The sequence below is a fragment of the Vombatus ursinus genome, unplaced genomic scaffold, assembly GCF_900497805.2.
Source record: "Vombatus ursinus unplaced genomic scaffold, bare-nosed wombat genome assembly UNPS02014774.1, whole genome shotgun sequence".
NCBI classification, from domain to species: domain Eukaryota; kingdom Metazoa; phylum Chordata; class Mammalia; order Diprotodontia; family Vombatidae; genus Vombatus; species Vombatus ursinus.
In genome coordinates this window covers 19,693,420-19,716,507 of record NW_020954552.1, presented here as the reverse complement: position 1 = coordinate 19,716,507, position 23,088 = coordinate 19,693,420, and the positions used below count along the sequence as shown (strand labels likewise).

General features: G+C 35.8%; 1 protein-coding gene across 1 annotated transcript in view; it reads right to left on the bottom strand.

The window, feature by feature from the left end:
- The window catches only part of TNPO1 (transportin 1), a 74,181-nt gene that overhangs the window by 31,979 nt on the left and 19,114 nt on the right, over positions 1 to 23,088 (bottom strand). Inside the window, exons 8-13 of the mRNA XM_027864165.1 lie at positions 17,983 to 18,105; positions 14,672 to 14,790; positions 10,010 to 10,070; positions 6,880 to 7,048; positions 5,573 to 5,725; positions 2,035 to 2,260 (exon numbers count right to left, since the gene is read on the bottom strand). Of these exons, the coding sequence (XP_027719966.1) occupies positions 2,035 to 2,260; positions 5,573 to 5,725; positions 6,880 to 7,048; positions 10,010 to 10,070; positions 14,672 to 14,790; positions 17,983 to 18,105 (851 nt within the window). The remainder of the gene's footprint in view (positions 1 to 2,034; positions 2,261 to 5,572; positions 5,726 to 6,879; positions 7,049 to 10,009; positions 10,071 to 14,671; positions 14,791 to 17,982; positions 18,106 to 23,088) is intronic.

Sequence of the window (23,088 nt, the reverse complement as noted above, 5' to 3'; positions counted from 1 at the left end):
TTACAAAATACAATGAAATAAAGTTGTCACAATCTAGTCCTTTGCAAACAATTATAACATAAAGGAACTAGAAACAAAAGAAGTAGCCTACTCCCTGGGAGTAGCTAAACAAACTGTGATGTATTAGTATGATGGAATATCATTGTGCCTTAAGAAACAATAAATACAAAGAATTCAGGGAATCAAGGGAAGGCTGTATGAACTGATGCAGAGTGAAATAAACAGAACAAAGAACAATTTACACAAGGTCTACAATGATGTAAAGAAAAACACTGAAAGACATTCAATGAAACAAACAGTCATAGCTTCAGAGGATTTTGAGCCAAACAAACCTGGGTAAAGAGATGGCAGACTCAAAGTGTGCAATGAAGATCGTATCCATCAGATATGGGCAACCTACTGATTTGATCAAGTCAAGTCTATTGATCAAGTCTTGCTCTAAGTCCTGTAACTAAATAATGTCTCATAATTAATTGTGTGGCTTCTTTTTAGGAGATTTAGGGGAAAAGATGAAATCAATTTACCACAGACTTGAAAGACAGAAGTGACCTTAAAGATTACGGCGGCCAACTCCTTGGTTTTACAAATGAAGCCCAGTGATGTGACGTGCCCAAGGTCATGCCACAAAGAGTTCAGTGACAGCTTTCTAAGGTAGACTTAAACATACACTAGCTACTAGTTAGGTTAAAACAACCTTGGTTCCTAAAAAACTTGTAATTTTCTGATTGGTGCTACCAAGAATGCCTACCAGTATACTGTTTTACTAATTCACTTCATACTACAATACCCTCTAGAGAAAAATTTTAATTGAGGAATCTTAAAAAATTATTAACAATATTTTTTCTTTATATGTTTAATGTTCTGCTTATTTCCATTATTTTCATCACCCCCTAGTCATTGTAGCTACTGGAAAGGATTTAAATGAGGCAAGAATGAAATGTTTTCTTGCTAAAAATAGGTTATGAAAGGATATTTATATGTAGAAATTACAACCAGAAATAAGGCCTCCAAAATATGTTAAGTGCATTCCAGAAAAGTAGGACATTTATGTCAAAGGACATATGCTCAAGATAGGAACATCCCTAATCTTAGCCTATAAAGTAATTCTAATAATGGAAGGTTCAAATACCTATTTACATAAGACTAGTAGTTGAGATGAAGGTACTATGTAATCACTGAACAAATAACAGATAGGTGAGGAATCTCTTTTGGTGAAAGGATAATCCACCCGGGGGAATGGAAAAATGGAATACAAGTATTCTTATAAATATTAGAAGCTAGATGTAACAATGTCACCTAGAGACTAGCCTAAATACAATCAAGGTTAGTGGTATTAAAAAAATGTCCTAACTTTTTACCTTCATCACTACTGTCATCTTTGGAAAGTTCTAGATGGGGACTCATTCCCTCTTTAGTTTTCTCATTTTTGTCACTAGGTAGTTGTGTGCACATGTGCTATGCAGTGGGGAAAGAGAAACAATAAGAAATGTGAGCCTAAGTTTGGGGTTATTGCTTTTGTGGCAAGCCCAAATTTTGAAAAGTACTGGAAGGCCCTCTATAAGCACTAAGCAAAAATTTGAAGGTGTGGAATATGATTAATGTTAAACAAAAACAAAAACAAAACAAAAAAACCCAAACTTTAAGTTCCTTCTTGTTTCCCTCTATTCCTAGGGAGATACTATCAAATTATCAGCCAATTTTTTTCCCCAAGCAAATAAAATTTTTCTGAAAAGCTGAACAGTAGAAATAAGTAATACAAATTTCTTGTAAACAGAACTGTTCATCCTAGTTTCCTAAAGCTTTATCATCAAGAAAAACATGTAAAACAGGGCAGTAAGAAAATAGGTTTTAAACGTAACATTCAAAAAGGGACTTAATAAATTGAAATTTGCTAATCTGATTAAAATGACTGCTAAGTCATCTCCACAGGGTTTTTGACCTGGAAGAAACCTTAAGAGATGCTGAAAAGTTTAGCCAATGACTAAAGTAACAAAGAAAAATGTGAGTTATTTGTGAGTTAAGATGATAGCCTACCTGCAGGCAGCTTCTTGTACTCTCTTGTTGCTATCTAGAATACGTTTAAGTAATTCTGTCATTAATGGCTTCAAGTACGTATCTGGGGGCTGGCTAACTACCCAGTGTGCATAGCGGCTAAGAGTCCAGCACGTAATGGAACGTACAAGAGCCTTTTTATCAGAGAGGCACTGAATAAGGTGAGGGATGAGTTCAGGCAGATATGGTATCATACCCTGCATACAACCTGAAAAAACAAAAAACAAAACAAAAAAAACAAACAAAAAAAAAACAAGAGGAAATTACAAACTTTGAAAATAAATCTGACACAAGCTACTTCCCATTTTGAAAGGATTAGCTGAATAGCAGAGATGCAAATAATATTAGAACAAAATAATCTGTAGAACAGATGACATATCCAAGTTCAGCTCTCTATCTCCCTTTTTAAGTAGTATTCAATTCAACAAAAACTTCAAATTACAAAAAAAAGTGTATATAATCCCGTAAATCTTTAGAAATGAAACCTATTACTTTTACTTAAACTTAAGTGACAAAGAGCAACAAGACATGAATTTTTATTGCAACTTACTTCCAGTCACTAAATGCAAAATATATACAGATCAACTCGAGGTATGCAATTACCTAACAAGATTCATTTTATTACATGTAAATTACCATATATTAACAAGCTATATACAAGACGAGTTGGAGATTATTAATAGTGGGAGGGCACTAAACAATAAAAGGAATCACAAAGGATTCGTATACAAGGTGAGATTTTAGTTGTGACTTAGAGGAAGCCAGGGAAGTCATGACAGAGATGAGGAGGGAGAGAATGTAAGGCACGGAGAACAGCCAGGAAAATACCTGGGGTTGGAAGATGGATGTCTTATTTAGGAACAGGTCATTTTCACTGGACTGGAAAGTACATGGTGGGGTAAAAAGAGTGGAAAAGTAGAAAGGTAGGAAGGGGTCAGGTTATAAAGACCTTTAAAACCAAACAGAGGGCTTTATATTTGATCCTGGTTAATAGAGAGCCACTGCAGTTTTATTGAATGGGGTGGAGGAGGGAGTGTTATGGTCAGACTTTCAATTCCGGAGGATCACTTACACAACTGAATAAAGGACAGACAAGAGTGGGGAGAGATTTGAGGCAGAGAAACTAACCAGCAGGCTGTTACTTTATAATAGTCCAGGCATGAGTTAAAAGGATCAGCTTCAGTGGTAGACAGAGGAGAAAAAAGGGTATATGTAAGAGATGTTATAAAGAGTCACAAAGATTTGGCCACAGATTAGATACAGGAGGTGGTGAAAGTGAGGAGTAGAGGATGATACTTACATTAGGAGCCTGAATGACTGGAAGGATAGTAGTACCTTCAACATTAAAAGTTAGAAAGGGGAGAATCTAGGGAAAAGATGAGTTCACTTCTGGACATGGTGAGTTTTAGGCATCTAGAGATGGAGGTTAGGGATATATAAGTAGATTTGAAAATCATCAGCACATACCGCCCCCTCCCAAAAAAAATCATCAGCATAAAGATGGTAACTGAATTCATGGGAGCTGATGAGATCATCAAGCAAAACAGTATAGAGGATGAAGAAAAGAGGGCCAATGACAGAGCTCTGGGAGATACCCGCTGTTACTTCCTATTAAACCTCCTCCTCTCTCATTTTGGTTTCCTATAAAATAGTTTAAGGCCTGAAAGTATGTTTGCCACTAATCGTACTAGTATGTTACTTTACTTTCTTGTAGTTTATTTTTTCAAACAAGTTCATATTGAGAACACTGTATTATGCTCTGGTAGTACTTTAAAAAACATAAATCTTGGACCCAGCTCTCCAGCAAGTTAAAAGTTAACATCAAAAATTTTGTGAGGCTTTTGTAAATAAGAACATCAAAGTGCAAAATGATAAACCATAAAAGCTTAGTAAATCAAACTGTATTTCCTCAATAGAATAAATTTTAATTCAAACATGATCAACATCAACTTGCCAACAGAGGATGAGGTAGAAAGCATTCTGTATAAAGCTAAGAGTAAATGTACAGTTATTTAATCTAGAGCTAACGTTGTAAGAAATAACTGAAAACAGGAAGTTATCTGCTAAATGTCTCCCAGAAGGGTGGGGACTTCATCCTCTGCTGAAAATAAATGAAAAACCATTAAACAATGTCCACAAAATGGTTTCAACTTCTCATAAACTGCATGCATATACACATAAACACACACACGCACACATACACACACACACATATAAAACATTCGTTAAAGGATGAGTGATGTCCACCAGTCATTTGAAAATGTTATTACTAACCAAACAATAAAAGGGCATGTACTCAATTTATTTTTCTTGTAAAGTTACTGGACTCTTCATGAAAACTGACCATGGCCAGTGGCAAACATGTGGAAAGACTATGACTGTGGCAGAGTTATAGCTTATTGCTATGCAATGGAACAAAGTCAGATGGTTCAGAATAGAACTCCATCATAATACAGTAATTCAGATGTACTATATTAGTATTATATAATATATATAACAAATGCTATATAATATTAGTAACAACCTAACTTCTTATCAGCATTCTTCTGGTAATATATAGTTATGAGTCACAAAATATTCTGATCTCCTAAGAACTTAAACTGAAAACCACACAAAGTATGATGAAGAGACAAAAGGCAGAAATGGTAGGCTATAATGCATTATCAATGAGTAATTATACACGAAAAGTAATGAAAAAAATGTTATCAAAAAATTTATGATAGGAAAAAATTTATGGATGGTCACATGAGGAGCAAGAGGGACAAACAATGGATAGCCAATGTGCTCCAGTGGTATTTACCTAACATGAAGAGAATATGAGGACCACCCCGTGGAGGATGGCTACTGTGTGGTAATTTATGGAAAGACCATGAGATCAAGATTTAGAATTAGAAGGGACCTTAGAATTGAGTACAACCCCTTCATTTTATAGATGAGGAAAATAGAGGTTAAGAGACTTGTCCAGGTACCACAGCAAATGAGCCCAAGTCTTTGCACCTCCAAACTCAGCACACTATCCACTACCCCACGGATGAGAATTGAGTAGATATTTGGCAGGGTTTTGATATGCAATATGGAAGGGAATGGCCACCCTGATGATAGCATACAACTATTGGAAGTCATTTGTCAATTTCAATGTAAAAAACAATTCCACTACATTATTTAAAAAGTTTTAATAATATAGTGTGTTATACTTGTCTCTAAAGAAAGATGTGGAGTTAGGTATGGAATTTTATACACAACGTCAGATGTAACGACAACGTTCTCAGGTTTTGCTCAAGGTTGTTTTTCCTCTCTTTTTATTACAAGGAAAAATTCAATTGAGAGGGGAAATGTATTGGGAAACAAATGTAGTGTAAAAACAAAAAGGCATCATGACTTGAAAGAAACAAAAATACTCTGTTGTTCTTTGGTATGATGGTAATACTATTCTTTGTGTAATAATTTTTTAAAGAAAACTGACAATCTTCTCAAGTAAGTTTACTAAGGATTTAAAAGTAAAATCTAGATTCTTACTTACCTTCAGCAATTGCTCCTAAGACTAAGATGCCTGATTCTTTAACTACCCATTCGGGATGAAAAAGCAGTTCTTTCAAGAGGGGCAAAATATGTGGCAAAAGTTCATCACGAAACACATTCGCCAGGACATCTAGAGCGGCAGCAGAACACTTTCCTAAAGGAATGATTTAAATTCAGTTACTCAATAACACCACACAATATTCCTGACTAAAATTAGTGGCCAGAAGAAAAAAAGCAAGCATTACTTCATACGTGACATTGTTTCTAGAGAGAGTCATTAAATAATAAGAAAGCTCCTTGGGACAGAGTCCTACCAATTACAAAAAGAGTCCCAGAATCTACTATGTGCTTTCCAGTGGCTGAATCTAGCACAACACATAACACACAAAGGTCAATACACAAGAAAGGTCTTGCTCCTCGTTGAGATAAGTAATTAGCTGAACTCCAACTGGGGACAGCTTTTCCCCTGTGATTTCCATGCAAAAATACTGGTTATCAATGGCAAATTGTAACTGAACATGTGCTACCCCAATCAAATGTTCAGAATATGAGTATCTAAATATATTGGCAAAGTAGAAACATTACTATTTATTTCCAACATTCCTAAAGCTTATTAACACCAAGAAACTAGATGGAGCACTGAAATTGTTTAAGAAAAATAAATCACCAACAAAAGGATAAAACAGGCTAAACATATACTGTAGTTTTAAAGGTAAAGGAATAACAAAACATGCTACAGCAAAACTTGTTAAATGTACAACGTTAATCTATAATGCTAATTTTTTGTTCTGAGAGGCATGGAATCTAACTACAATTCAGTCACTAACCACAACTGTAAATCAAATGCCATGCTTCAATTTCCTCTTTTGTCAAATGGTAATACTCCACTTTACAAAACCTTGAAAAATATTGAATAACAAATCTACCCACTTCCCATAGTTTCTAATCAGATCCAAGAGAATAATGAAAAAGTACTTTTGGATTGTACATTATCTCAAAAAAGGTCAACATGACTACATCCGTAAAGATAACACAAGTCAGATCTGGAGGTAAACAAAATCTACATTCACACTGATACAAATAATTTTATTCGATATTCTATAATGCCTTAAGTTTAAGCATTACCAATTTTAGCTGCTCTGGGAACTAAACAGGTTCTTTAACTTCCCTGATTGTCAGTTTTCTTCTTTGTAAAATTGGGACATCTGAAATACCTTGCAGGATTATTGTGGAGAAAGTGCTTTGTAATTTATAAAGTGCTTTAACTGAGCAGCTACTACAGGAAAGTCATGACATTTTCTGCCTTACTTAGATTCCAGTCAGATATTGTATCATCATCATCAAGTTCATCATCGTCGTCGTCTTCTTCCTCAATTCCATCTTCATCATGCTGTTGAGCCACTGTCCGTGATCGATGAAAACGAGGCCTTATATCTTGTTCGCTATCAGGAATAGCTTCATCCTCTTCAACATCACCCTATTTTGCCAAAAAAAAAAAAAAAAAAAAAAAAAGCATTTCTTTAAGAACAATCTTCATGAGCTAAGACGCACATCAGTACAAATGAAACCTGTATATTTTATTTATTCGTTTCTTCATTTATTTACATATTATTCATATATTTCCAGACAGGTTGAAACTGTGCTTTATATCTACTTTGCAAAGAAGCACTTCTCATTTTGGGGGGGGGGGGGCACTTTTCACTTCACCAACATATTCATTTAATGCTACCTTGAAAACACCTGTATTGCCCTTCTGCTATCCACTTACTTGGTGGAATCACATCATTCAAATAGTTGAATGTGCTTAATAAGCATTTTATTCTACCTGATAAACAGCCAAAATAAAAAAAAAATGCAACCTCAACTCAAACATCACCTATTTTAACCCCAAGAGGCAGAATACTCTAGGCTATAAACCTCAAAACTGGACTGAAGATAAAGCTTAAGAAACTTGTCCTCACCAAGGAACATCACAGGCAGCATTTGAGGATGACTAACAAAAATACTTGGACTTGCCTTTCGTCTACTCTAGGTAACTGCATTTACCCACTGTCATACTGAACTTGATTATTCGATTCAATTCAAAAGGCATTTCTTAAAGCACTGATATATGGGTAACTATTTCAATAAAATTTAGCTTCCTTTCTAATACTTTATATCTTATTTTATTCAATTAAAAACATTCTGAAAGGGAAGGAGTTCATATGTTTCGTTTCAACAAATGTCAAAGGACATAACAAAAAAAGTTAAGAATTCCTGATTTAAATGAAATGATTAATCAAATATTCTAGCAAAAAAATGTTTAGTGTACAAGTGTGTAAATATGAGATCAAATTTTAAAGAACCAGATTATAATAAAATATACTTAACACTCTATAATGAATATAATCTAATCCTTCTATGATGATAAATTCTCTACCCCTCCTCCCAGGTTTTAAATAGTTAATTAAGTTACATCAGCTGAGAATGTTACAAGAGTGGAAAGACTAATGCAAAAATTACTATTCTGTGGTGCTAACTGACATTTATATTTTGAGAAAAAGCACCAACCAAAATAAAAATGGATAAACACTGCCAGAGCTTTCTTTATAAAGGGGCTACCTAGGCAGAAACCCATTATTTTGATACTTTGGATATGGTGAGAAACCTAATTTTCAAGCTCAAAAAAGTGAGTTTTGGGGATATTGACTCTGTAAAATGTATTTGTTTTGTTGTGATCTTACAACTAAAGGCACAAATTTTAACATAAAAGGACTACAGTGGCAATGGGGCAGCTAGGTGGCGCAGTGAATAGAACACCAGCCCTGTATTCAGGAGGACCTGAGTTCAAATCCGGTCTCAGAAACATAATACTTATTAGCTGTGTGACCCTGGGCAAGTCACTTGTCTAGCCAAAAAAAAAAGCTAATAAGCTTAATATACTAATTAATATACTAAATATACTAAAAACAATATACACAGAGGAATGACTGAAGTTGATGCATTCAAAGCAGAATCGAACTGTGCCCTGGAAGGATGCTGGAGGGACAAAATAAAGTCGTTGAATTAGTCTGTTGGTATTTTTTTTAAATTCCATGAATAAAGAGATATTAAAGGAGGGGCTGGAAAGGAAAGCAGACAGAAAATTTGTGTTTTTCAGAAACAATCTAAGAAAACAAAATAGCAGTTTGAACACAGACAGAACAGAAAAGGAAGTGAAGGACACTTGATAAATAAAACATGAACAAAAAAAAAGAAGAATTGGACCTATCCTCTGCTCCTTTGTGGGTTATCTTTTGGATGACTCATTTTCTATCCTTCTATATCACTCATCTCACCCCAACTTTTTTCACTGTCCTTATAAGCCACTTCTTCTACCTAGAAACAGTTTCTAAGAATATCCTACAGGGGGAAACTGAGACGACTTGTACAATACAGAAGTGTGAATAACTGCTCCCTAATTTTTCTTTGTTTGGATTTTTATATCTTACATTTTTTTTAAAGGGTGACTGTGCTGAGTCAGTGTTATATTGGAGTTCATAGCTTTTTATCTTTGATCCACGATCTTTAAACCAGGGTTCAACAAATGCCTGACACCAGGTAGCTAAGTGCCATTTCATCATATTGTCTAGTAAAGTGCAATTTATTCCTTCTTGCTCATGGACAGTAAGCTTAAAAAGTAGAATTCCATAGGGCCACTACTCAGTAGCTGTGGAGACCCACTTGAGGCCTTCCTTGGGCTTCTCGGCTGCCAAAGCAAGCTCAGGCTTGGGATCCTGGTGCAACACAAATGGAGGACCCAACCTGCTGCTTGTTTCTCACCCTTCACTTCTCCAGATTTTGTTTCTCTTTCTTAGGAAGATGAAAAGTTTACAAGGACCTCCACTTTTGGGTCTGAAGCCTAAATCCAAAGGCCAAGTATGGAGCTGTTTCTGCCACTCTAAATGTTTCCTCTTAAACAAAATAACCTTGCAAATTAAAATTCTATGGATTTTTTTCTAGTTTTCTTACAACAAAATTTCCAAAGGTAAAACTGAAAACAAAAAACTGCCCTTTAATTGGTACAGAGTAAATATACTTTTGGACCCTTAAAAAGTACAATGACTCAGAGAACATTATGAAGAATACAAGCGCTCAGAGCAGAATATCTGACATCCCATTTCTAAATTAGTATAATGCGAAGTCTGGATCTACAAAAGTCTAAATTACAGATTGGCTTTATCTGTGAATATATTTGACAGATCAAAGTTACTGAAATCACAGATAAAAAATAGATTTTAAAGAGAAAAGAGGCAAGCATTAAACTTTTATTGCATATAAGCTTATGTAACAAAAAACTAAACAGCTTTATTTAAAACATTTTTATACCAGTCAACTTATTTTTCAAACCCATTGCCTTAATGTGTGATTATCAAGATGTCTTTCCTACATACATAAAGAAATAGTTTGATTTTGTTACCTTAAGTAGAATAATATCTATTTCTGAGTACTTCATGCCATTTACTAATACAGGAATCAACCTATTAAAAAAATTGAGATAAACATGAAACAACAGATACACAAATTAAACTGTAGCTTTAAAAATACTCTGGTAATAATTTTGTACTAATTAACCTCTTCTCATAGGAAAACCAATATTAACACCCAAGGTAACATTTTATTTCAAAGTTTTAAACTTGATCATTAATGAGAAGATATGCAGTCCGTACTTGTGAATATTTGTTCCCATTTTGCTTATTCAGTGCTAATTATCACTAATAATCAAGTCTATTTCTTGAGGTCTCAATTTCATAGACTGTGGTGGCACATAAACACCCAGGCCCACCTCAGAGACTGCCCTTTTGTGGTATCTTTCTCCCTTCAAGATAAATTTGATATTTTCTCTTGCTGGGGGTGGAAGACAGAAGAATGAGGAGCAAATTTGGGAGATTTGCTCTTCAACAGAAAGGCCTTCAAACATTTAGATACTAGGAAAGAATACTTCTGTACACCTTAGCTAACAGAGCAAGAGACAAGAGGAAAAAACATTCATTTAACTTTTCTTGAATGATTTCTTAAAGAGATGGGGTGTTCAAATCAAACCCCCTCCTCAATTCAAAATAAAATGAATGCATTCACCACAATAAAGAGCTAATCAAGATTACTTCTGGATAGATATCTATAGCAACATAATTTGACCTATTACTTCAAACATAATAGAGCAACCCTTTAAATAATCAACAGGCACAGTAATTAAGATTTAGAACATAACTTTATAAGTAGGTCTCTTACAAAAAAGTTGTTTTTATTTTACCCATATTGTTCTGGTTCTATTTTAGTGCAATGTTCAAAATTTATTTGATTTGATTATCTAGTTAAGAGATTAGATTTGTATTTTTGAAACCTCTTTGATAAGCTACCTTTTATAAAGGCACTTATGACAACAAGAAAACTACTGTAGTGTCAGTCAAGCTGCTGCACAGAATGAGCTCAAGTGCCATCTAACGACCAAAAAGACTAAACGCTCTACTATGGAGAAGAGCTAAAGCTCTATTCAAATAGCTCATGGGGAGGACTTAAGAGCAGTAATCATAAAAATTCTCAAGGTTTTTTTTTATTACAAAATGCTTTAAATACAGATATGAAAGCATTCTGGGTTATCTAATACAACCTCCTACCCAAAGAAACAACCTCTAAGTGTTCAAATGGTAATCCAGCTTCTTGAGTACTTCCTAAGATTATGAAGTGTCTCTCTTAAAAGGTAATACCTTCTCTATCTTCAATAGTTCCATAATATTTCTCCTTATAACTGAACCCAAATCTTATTTGACAGAACAAATTCCACTGTCTTTAGTTCCATTTTCTAAGCTACAATAGCCCCATGATCCCTATTCTACATAGTAAGTACTCTTTAAATATTTGAAGCATAATTATCATTACCTCCTTCCTAAGTCTTTCCTCTTCTAAATAAATGTCCATTGTTCCCTTCAATCATTTCCTAAAGAGGGAGGGGGAGATCACTTTGTTCTGAAGAAGTGGAAATGTGTAAAAGGGTCTGTAACAGAGCCCCTCAAGTCCCTATTCCTCCTCAACACTCTCAGTCCCAGAGCTAAGGATGGCGTAATGACAAGTCTCAAACTGCCTTTACTTAAAGCCCTGTTTCCAAAAGGATCAATGGAAATATTTGTATTATATGTAAACCTAGATTCATGTACCACCTGCACATAGCAGGCCTGTATAATAAAAGTTAACTGATTATAGGGTAGTAGAATTAGCTGGTGATCATGGCATGCCTTTATTAAATAAGCTTGCCTAGATTCACTAAAAGACAACTTTTGGTACTTTTTTTTTTTGCACAAGGTATGCTACAATACTAAGAAAAATGATCTTTCATAGAAAGCTCATACAATTAGACCTTGTTCACGTGGATTCATCCAGTCTAAAATTTGTGCAAGAATAAGCTTAAGCATACTTAGTAAGCTCCATAAAAAGTGCCAGGTAATAATTTTTAAAAAGCTTTTAAATAGCTGATAACAATTCTTTAAACTCCATATCACAAAGCCCTATCTACATGTTAAACAAGTGAAGTCATTATTCATTAAATCAAGCTACTTAAGACTTTTTTAACAATTTTTAGCTTTATATTCCATCACTATCTTCTATTCTTGTTCTTTAGAGGTGCGTATTTAATAGCTAGCATTTATGTAATGCTTTAAGTTTTGCAAAGACACTTACAAACATTAGCTCCTTTGATCCATATGACCCAGGGAGGAAGGTGCTATTTTTACGCATATTTTACAGATGTGATAACTGACACAAAGTTACATGGTTAGTAAGCATCAGGATTTGAAATCAGACATTATCTCCAGATCCAGCTCTATATCCACTGCACCACCTAGCTGCCTATATCAATGTCATGTGTTTAAGTCTACTCACATCTATGGTACACCTTCTGTTACTTTCTGCTGTTTTAAAAGCTAGAAATGTTTGTTTGGGTTTGTTGTGGAGGTGATTTCCCCCAAAGAACTTAAGATCATCAAAGATAGGAAGAAGTTCTTAACTAGGGGTCCATGGACCACCACGCCCCCCTCCCCCCGGTACCTGTGAATTTGGAGAAATTACTTTTTTCTTTTCTAACCTCTAACTGAAATTCAGCACTTCCTTTAATTATTTTAAACCATTATTCTGAGAAAGGATCCACAAGCTTCTCTAGACTGCCAAAGGGGATGTGATCATTCAGATCCTTGTGTGGAATAAGGCAGAAGGCCCCACTTATCTTGATTCTGATTCTTTGTACAAAGTATACCAAAAAGGGAGAAAGACATATTTGAGCTGTGGGATCAACATGGAGATAGCTCTATATGAACATTTTGAGGAGCTGCCTTGGGGGACCGTGATTTAAAGAATTAACAATTCTAGTGAGGGATAGAAGCAGCACTATAGAGAGATACTCTAAAAATGGAAAAAGTCCAGCTACTACTGTAAGTGTTATTTATTTTAATTTATTGGTATGGGGCCAAAAGAACAAACTGTCCAAAAATCATTTATGTCTGGAGGGGCAGCATGGCAGAGAAAGAGGATCTCACCTCAAAGTCAGGAGGACCTGGGTCCAAGTACCAACTTGGACATTAGTTCTGCAACCCTACTTTAGTTACAACCTCATGAGCCTCATTTCTGTCACCTGAAAAACGGAGATAATAGGACCCACCTTACAGGTTTGTTACAAGTATCAAATAATGTATAAAGAGCTTTGGAAACCTAAAAAGTGATAAATAAATGTGAACTTTTGGAGCACATGTGGTTTCAGAATGAACACTTGCCCATTCACTTGGAGGTGGGGCTTGTATTTAGGCTAGAATTAAAATGAACTCACATTCCCCTGAGTGCAGAGCCCAACACTTTCTGAGTAGAAAAGTGAAGTCAGCATACAATTAAAAATCACCACAAATCATTAGGAATAATTTACAAAGGATTTACATGTTACATACATACATCATCTCATTTAAAGGCTATTATCCAACTTAAAACATCTTCATGAAGAACTTGTCTTTTTAAAGTGCTTAAAAAGCAATTCCTTTTAATAATCAACCTACTAGTTTTCTAAGAACCATCGTCAACCTTATTGGCTTCCTGTTTGTATAATTCAGAATCCACCATATCCTCTCAAATCATCTCTTTGCATCAACAAATACTTTCTTGAAATACAACTTTTTTCACCTCCATCTCTCACTCAAGGATCTATAATGGCTTCTCATTTTCGACTGGATTCAGTCTAACTTCTTCATCGTGGTCTTCAAAATCCTGCATAATCTAGTACCACGTGATCCTACTTCTTGCCTATGAACAACCCATCAGACTGTTATCTTCATTGTCCCCTGAACTAACCATGCTTATTTTAACTGTCACACCTTTGTTTATGCTATTCCCTATTGAGAATGTCTCCTATTCCAATATACACCTACTGCTCTGGTTTGGCCAGTCACCTCGCCATTCCCTGCCCGAGCCGTTTCTGCTGACTGGACCTACTCCCTCCTTGTCCTCCCTCTTGACCCAGTTCAAAGGTCATGTATCATTCAACATCCATTCCAAGTTCCAGCTCTCCAAGGAAGCCTCCTACACTACCTCACAACAGCCTCTCCTTTATTTCAATACCTACAGAATTTGTTGTGCCACACATTTTGATAGTCTGTCTGTCTTGCATTATTCCTTGTTTCACATTTGATTAAATGATGTACATAGCAGTGTGTTAAGTGCTAAGGATACAAAGGCAGGAACAAAACAGTTCTCTCAATGAGTTAGTATTCTACTACATATATATGCTATATTCAATAATAAGCATAATACCAGAATGACAGAGGCAAAATAGATAGCCAGCAAAAGTACTCTAGAAAGGTTAGAGGAAGAAGAGAAATGTTTCTCTTTTGGAAGGAGGAGATGGGAAGGAAGGGGAAGGCACACAAACTAGGAGTATTTTGAGCAAAAGTGTTTAAGTCCAGTCTGGCATTAACATTTTTGCACATCTGGACTGTCTATATTAAGGATAATTATTAAAAATACCTTAAATTCATTCAAGAACTCCAAAATGAACAAGGCAATAATTACTTCGACTCAAGTATTAATAGTGCGCAGAAATTCCACCTACTTAGAAAGATGTCTACAGAGTACATCTTTGCAGATTGGCTGTTCGGCCAAAGTGAGCCAAAATTCACAAGCTTCCAAAGCCACATTTTCATCGTGATCTTGGGTCCTCTGAAGCATGTACTATAAAATAAAGGAAGTTCATGAAATATTAGCTTATGCACAGTTAAAAGCCAACGAATAATGATATACAGAAGCAATACTATCTGAGTGAATCTGGTCATATCACAACTCTCTGGAACTCAAGTTTTCTCATCTCTAAAATGAATGGGGCCTGTCTGGATGCTCTCCTTAGTCTCTTCTCCAGTTCTAAATCTAAATTAACTGTTGTGGAGATGTTTGTTCTAATGCAAATGCACCTAGAGGTAACATGGGGCAGTGGGAAGACCTCTCTGGATTTAAAGTCAAAAGAAAAGGGTACTCCCAGCTGTTTCCATTTCTGATGACCTTGTATAAGTTACTTACCTTTTGACTCAGTGAACAGGTAATTTCTAAAGTTCCTTCCAACACCTATGTCCCACTTCATATTATGCAATGTCCCTGAATTACTGTGTATATGGATTTATTTTTTAGGAAATAAAATAGTACTTCAATTGAGCTTGCTACCATTGTTACTTTTCATGATAAAAATACTCTATAACATTAATAACAAAATGCACCATTTGTTTATCTTTATATCTAAATAAAAAATACTCACCTTCTCATACATAAGAATCACGAAACACCTCAAAATTATTCCCTTACTGTAACATTTAAAAACAAAAAGTGGAGTCTCCCTCTGTCTGGGCTGGAAATGCAGTGTGCCTGGCCCCATTCTGATTGGCATGGAAGCTTTCACAAGCTCCATTTCACTTTCGCCTCTCCTTAGGCAAGGTAGTGTATTTCAGGCATCCTACTCCCCTCTCTACCCCGAAATACATCTTACCACTGCTGCATGAAAACTCATGTTATCACTGATGCCGAGTATAAAATATTTAACAAACCAGATCTGTGTTGGAGGAGCATTCCTGGGTTACCAATCCCAGTGCTCTCTTCCTCTCTATACCCCAAACAAAACTACTCAAGATATCCATTCCAACCTCAGACATCTTAAAAACAAAAACAAACAAGTATAACAAAAACAAAAACCCACCGTATCTGTTTCTCAGAATTTTCCCTCCCTAAGAAATCATTTAGTGGATTTATCTCATAACCTCCACTGAATTTTGAATTTTCATGTCAGTGCAACCCTGGACAACTACTGACATCTGTCTTTTCAAATCCTGTTGGTGTGTTTCTAAAGAAAACCTTCATCTGAGCAGACTTGGATAACTACCAGTTATTCTTTTAAGAAACTGCTTAGCAGTCCTACTTTAATCAACTCCCTGAGTCACTCCACAAGTAATTTTCGAAAGTTAATAAGAAGTCCTCAAATCTCCCTATTCTAGCCCTTAGCAGTCTACAGGCACATATTCAATGCCTCTTATGCGCCAGGTACTGCAATAAGAATTAGGTATTCAAATAAAAATAGCTAAAATTTAGATAGTGCTTCACTGTAAGCAATGAGCTTTACAAATATCTGATTTGATCCCCTCAACAACCCAGAGAAGTAGGAGGGGGATCAATGATCATTTCTATACTGACAACTCTCAGAGCCCTAACCCTCAAACTAGTGTCTTTAATTACCTACTGTACATCTCAGAACTGGATGAATTGGACATCTTGTACTCTTGTACTCCTATCATTTGAGCACCTTCCCACCCCCAGCATCCGATCTGCTACCAAGGCTTGTCAATTTTACCTTACCCTTTTAACATCCCTCACATATGCCCTCTTCTCTCCTCAGACACTACTTCTACCTGATGCAGGCAGACCCTTCATTTCACTCCTTGACGATTATAGTGTGGTTGGTCTCTCTCCGCTCTAGTCCATCACACTCAGCTGCCAAAGTGATCTTCCTGAAGTGCAAATCTGGCCATGTTAGCGCCCCCCTCCCCCTATCACCTGCAGGACAGAATATAAAATTCTGTTTTATTCTATAAACTGCCCCCAGCACCCCCGTTTCCAGTCTTCTCACATCTTACGGCCCTAACCTCCCATGACTCAACGGGCTCACTGGTCTCCTTGCTATTCTTCAAGACGCTGCACCTCCCAACTCTGGGCACGTTCAGTGGCTGCTCCCCATGCCTGGAAAGCTCTCCTTCCTCATCTCGGCCTCCTTGGCTTCCTTCAAATCCAGAAACCTCACCATCTTCTACAAGAAGTCTTTCCCAATCCCTCTTAATTCTAGTGCCTACTCTTTGTTGATTATTTCCAATTTATGCTGTCTACAGCGTGTTTGTACCAAGTTGTTTATGTGTTGCCTGCCCCATTAGATTGGAAGTTCCTCGAGGGCAGGGCCCATCTTTTGCCTTTCCTTGTATCCTCAGCACTTAACACAGCACCTGGCATACAGTAAGCATTTAATAAATATTTTATGACTGACTTCATGCAGATCAAGTTAATACAAATCTTGTCTCATCTCTCCATCTACCTGTATCCTCATTTATACTTAAGATTATCTCATCTTTTGAAAGTTACCTTCCTCATTTGTGCTTTGAGTCCCATTACTTTCCAGTAGAGAATTTTGCTTCTACAAGTTTGCTCTACAGCCACTCAACTAACATGAACTTCTGTGACCACATAGCTATTTTTAAAGTGCACACACAACTACAACCAGAACTACTCACAATATAAGATAGACATTGATATCACATTAAACTGAGATAAAGCTGAAATAATAATATAAGAAGTAGAATTTTCCTGAATGCATATCAATAACTTTAAAATTATCATGATTAACATTAAATGGTTTGATTTACATGTGCATGGCATGATAGTGAACGCTATACCAAGACCTTTTAAAAACTGATAATAAAATATTTGAGACTGCTGACTTAAGTTATATCCATGCCACCCAAAAACTCCTTTATGATAAACCACACATATATATACATCAAATCAACTGTACTGGCTATGACTAGGAAATATAGTCAGTCACTAGCTTTAATCACAAACATATCTGACAACAGATAATGTCATAATCTTAATTCTAAATAATCATTCTGAAAACCTATAATCCACCCCAGTAAGAACTTCAATTAAAAATTAAAATAAACTAGTATGTTCTTTATTATCTAGTTTAGGAACCAAATTTAAATGTAAAACCACCTATTTTATGAAGATCATGAAAAAGTAAAGCTAACTAGTCACAGTATATCCAAAAGAAAACATTTCCAGATTACTTTTTTAATTAGGAAAGGGAAGTGACATGATTAAATCATAATTAATAATTACCTCAACTATATTATGCATATGAGGAAGCAGGCGATCCATTCGGACTTCAAGTAGCATCACGAGAGCCCGACACACATTTTTACGTACCTCTGGCTCTTCATCACCAGCCAATGCAAACAGATTCTATCACGTGAGAAATAAAATTTAATTTTTTTAAAATCCCCAAACAGAAGTAGTTTGTATATAACCAACTAAATTTATACCTAAATGAAAATTAAATTTAATTAAGTACATTCAAATACACCTAGTGAAGCACTACTGTCTTCATTATTGCTATCTCCCTCTGCTGAGCTTATCCAATTTTACACCCTTGCCATCATACTGACAATTTTCATCTCTCCAAAGCATCCTAATGTGTACTTAAAAAAAAAACAAACAAACAAAAAAACACAGGTACGCAACCTAAAACCTATAAAGAAAATTCTATTTTATCATCTATTTATACCAAACATTGAAGATCTTCCCTCCAGACCTAGACTGCAATTGTGTCTAATGCGCAGTCTTAACATTGTTTCCTGAAGCTCAGAAAGGTTCAGTAACTTACTTGCCTATGGTCACACAGCTAGTGTCAGAAATGGCATTTGAACCCAAGTCCCTATACTGAATCCACTGTCATACGTTCACCTATTTTTACAAATGAGATTACTGTGATGTAGAAGTGGTACAGGAGAGAGGAAGGAGTGTTAGATGTGGTATCACAAAGTCTGGGCAGAAATACCACCTGTCACTCTCTGTGTGACCTTGCACAAGTCACAACCTCTCTGGGTCTCAGCTTCTTCATTTGTAAAACAAGCGTTTCAGGACTTTATGACTTCTAAGATCCTTCTCAGCATTAAAGCTATATCCTAATTCTTATTAAACATACAGACCAATAAACACTTCATAAAAACAGAATCCTAGGACAATTAACAAATGTGACATGTACATTATTATGATCACTTTTGAACAAATACAGACTAATTGAAGATTTTATAACATAAAATATTAAGCTTGGCTCAAGGAATGCAGTACATTCTCAGTTTAAAACAAACTAATAAGAAACTTAATATCTTTTAGGAGTAACTAATGATGCTTATGTTTTCACTCAATCAAGACTATTTGCTGGCATCTGCCACACAACTCCATAAATCAACACATATTTTTGTTACTTAACTTGCAACAAAATTAAAACAATGTGTATGGCTGTTCTTATATGGGCACAATGAAAACAGTTATAAAAATAATGCAAAATACAATAGCTTCTATATAGGAATGATTTCTAAAACCAAACTTAATACATTAAAGTGCTAGCAAATAAAGAATTTGCCACAACTTTGTTGGAAAGCCTCACATTTTCTGATACTGCAGCTTATCGACATGTTCCCTAAAATGTGGTACTCAGAACACAGATAATCAGATCACTCTGACAGTGTACAGCAAATGTTAGAGTCAGCACTTCTGATAACCAGTTGACTAGTATAGTATGGGTATTTTCATTTACTTTTATTTTTCATTAAGTGGATGATGAGAATATTTCCCCTACAACCAACAGACCAATGAACCAGTAGAAAAGTACATAATGTTCAGGAACTGTAGAAAATAAGAACTAGTCTTTGTTTGCAAAGATACTGCAGACTACATAAGCACCACACACACTGGCCATGTATATAATTTGTGGCAATTAGAGACAAGAATATGGATGAGAAGTGATTTTTTATCCTATTCCTATAGGAAATTCCCCCTACTAATGCAGGTCGGCATCATTTATGAAATTTAAGAGTTTCAGAGAATTACCTAAAGCTATGAGAACTAAGTGATCATAATTACAATTCAGTCTGTGTCAGCACTGTGGCAGGGCTTGAATCTGGTCCTCCAGGCTTTGAGGCCAATTCTCTCTCCACTATACCACACTGAAGAATTGTGCCAAATTCCTTACTTGACCCTGTTGTGTCTAGTTTTGTTTGGGAAGCAACTTCTTATGTGTATATCCTATGATATCTTAACACAGAATTTTTCTAAATAGTTTCAGGTTACTCAATAAAAAGAATAGCGAATATCTCATTTAACAATGCCAAATAAAAGTAGCTTAGTACTTTAGTTATGTTGCAAAGTCAAGAAATAAAATTAGTCATTGTTAATTGATAGGCCATTAGTAAGTTGGAGAGAAAAGCTTGTTGAGAAAAGATGGGTATGCATGAAAGGCCACAAAATCATGCCAAGGGAACCAGTTGAAGTAACTGGGGGGGATTTTAGTCTGGAAAAGTGTGTATGGAGTGAAGGGAGGGGAGAAGGATGGCACAATCCATAATCTCCAAATACTGGAAAGCCTCTATAAGTGTTAGAAAGTCAGTCACAAGGAAAGTAATGAGCTGCTTCTGCTTGGCCCCAGAGGCAGAAGTAGGAACAATGGGTACATGTTATAAATAGGCTTGAAGTAAAGGCTGAACTTAAAACAACTGGAACCATTAAAAAGAGAAATGGGCTATTTCAACACGTCCAACTTCCCATCCCTCAAAGTTTTTAAGCAAAAGTTGGATGACCATTTGTTGGATATGCTATAGAAAAGATTCCTGTTCAGAGATGGGCATTTTCATCTCCAACAGGTTTTCTTCAATACGTGGTGAGTTAGCAAAAAATAAGTTAAAAACTTGTTTTTAAAACATCATGAAAATAATATTTCATAATTGTTTTCCTTTGTAATCTTATGTTATTTTATGCACTTAATGTTATTATTCTGAGAAGTCTATAGGTTTTTCCAGCCTGCCAAAGGGATCCCTCCCAAAACACAAAAAGTTAAGAATCCATGTTCCATATGTGTCACCAGTTTTCCTACTCTTCCAATTTCATCTCCGTTCATTATTACTTCACATAGTACAAGCACATACAGAGTAGGATACTAGTGCAGTAGTTCCTATTGAAACAAAGGTGATATGAAAGTTCATGTATTAAGGTTGAGTTACTTTGGAGAGAGTGGGATTGATAATTAGGGAAGGCCACATGGAGGAGATGGCACGTGAACCAGGCCTTGAAGAACAGGCACTCTAGGCATAAGGAACATGGTTGTCAGCAAAATTTTTGAATGTCTTTAATGAGAAAAACATGAGTGAGTTTTAGGTCCTTGAGGCTTTTTATTAAGATGTGTACATTTTTATCCTCTACTAATCCTAATAGCTGCCTCCCTTCTGGAAGATGCTCTCAGATCACTAAATATTAACTGCGACAACTCTTTTGGATTCTTTCTTATAACTTGTCCTACTCCCAGTTTTGAGGTCACTTACTTTGGTTCTGGACTGTTCCAAGTCTCTGATGCAGTTGCAACCAACCACTTTGATTTAACCAAAATGTTTATTAGATGCAAAATATTGTGCTATCCCCTAGGGTTATAGTCCCTTCCCTCAAGGAGTTTACAGTCTACTGGGTTTACAAGATATGTAATGTTAAGAAAATTAAAAAAAAAATTTTTAAGTGGGATAGATTAATAATAGGGGAATTGAGAAAGGCTTCTCAAGAGAAATTAGTACGTGAACACTGCCTTGAACTAACACAAAAATTCTGAAAGATGGAGCTGGGGCAAGAAATTCAGTCAAAATTAGAGTATAACTAGCAAACCAGTTAGTCTGGAATGCACAATGTAAGAAAGGAGAATTATGTGTGGGAATAATATGAAATAATGTTGAAGTGTCAGTTATAGAGAAATCTTTAGAATAAAGCTGAGGAGGTTGCATTTTAAACCTGCCTGAAGTAATAGGGAGCTCCCAAAGGGTTTAAAGACAGGGAGCAGCACATTCAGAGCTCTGCTCAAGTAAGATTACTTTGGCAGTGTTGGAGAAGACACTGAAGAGGAAAGAGAGTAGAAGCTATGATGCCCAATTAAAGAGTCTTTTAAACATCATAGCATGGCACCTAAACTTTAAAGAGAAAAGATTGTGTATTTCCAAATGGCCTAGCAAAAGTAAGGTTGTTTCTTTTTGCACTTAAATAATTTTGCTGAAAGGTTATTCTTATTATTATTTTTGGCTAGGCAATGGGGTTAAGTGACTTGCCCAGGGTCACACAGATAGTATTATGTGTCTGAGGCCGCATTTGAACTCAGGTCCTCCTGAATCCAGTGCTGGTGCTCTATCTACTGCGCCATTGAGCTGCCCCTGAAAGGTTATTTTTAATGGAAAAAGAGGCCATGAATCCATGATTCTTATAGTGCTAAGAGGGCTAAAACAAACAATTATTTAAGCCATCAAGAAAACTAGATAAAACTCCTACAAATAAAAAGCCTTACATGCCACTCCATCCCTGTTGAATGAAACAGCTTTACATATTATATACATACACATATACACACACACATATATACACAGCTTTATATATATCTATATATAAATAACTTTCCCATGCTCTTAGGAATTAAGGTAATATGCCAATGAATATAGACTATTTAAAAAAAAGAATGTTGTTCTGTTCCCACAGTAAATACATTACTTAGTCTTGTAACTTGAGGAAGCTGCGGGGGGGCGCCCTAACCTCTTGCCATCTTATTCCTGTTGCTGTCATTGTCCAAGTACCTGGTTTCCCTTAACGGGGCACCCAGGTGGTGCAGTAAGTAGAACACCAAACCTAGACTCAGAAAGACTCGAGTTCAAATCTTCCTTCAGACACTTACTAGCTGTGTGATCCTGGGTAAGTCACTTAACCTGTTTGTCCCACTTGCCTCATCTGTAAGAGGGGGATAATAGCATCTACCTTTTAGAGTTGTTGTGAAGGTCAAATAAGATAGTAATTGTAAAGCGCTTGCTTACACAGCGCTTGGTACATGGTAAGTCATAGTAAGTACTATATAAATATTAACTACAACTACAACTATGACTACTACCACACGTATTAGGGTACATCTGTAGTAAATAATACCTTATTAATGATCGACATTTTCACAAATTCAACACAAAGCTGCACTTAACGACCTCTTTGACATAGTAATAGCCTAAAATGAAAATAACTACAAGGTTAAAAAATTTTAACTTATGAATATTCACTGATGTTCACGTATATTTCTTTAATATTCACTGACTGTGGTATGTGAACTACATTTTGGTTTGTCCCCTTTAAGAAATCAGGTTGTACATGACTAATGTG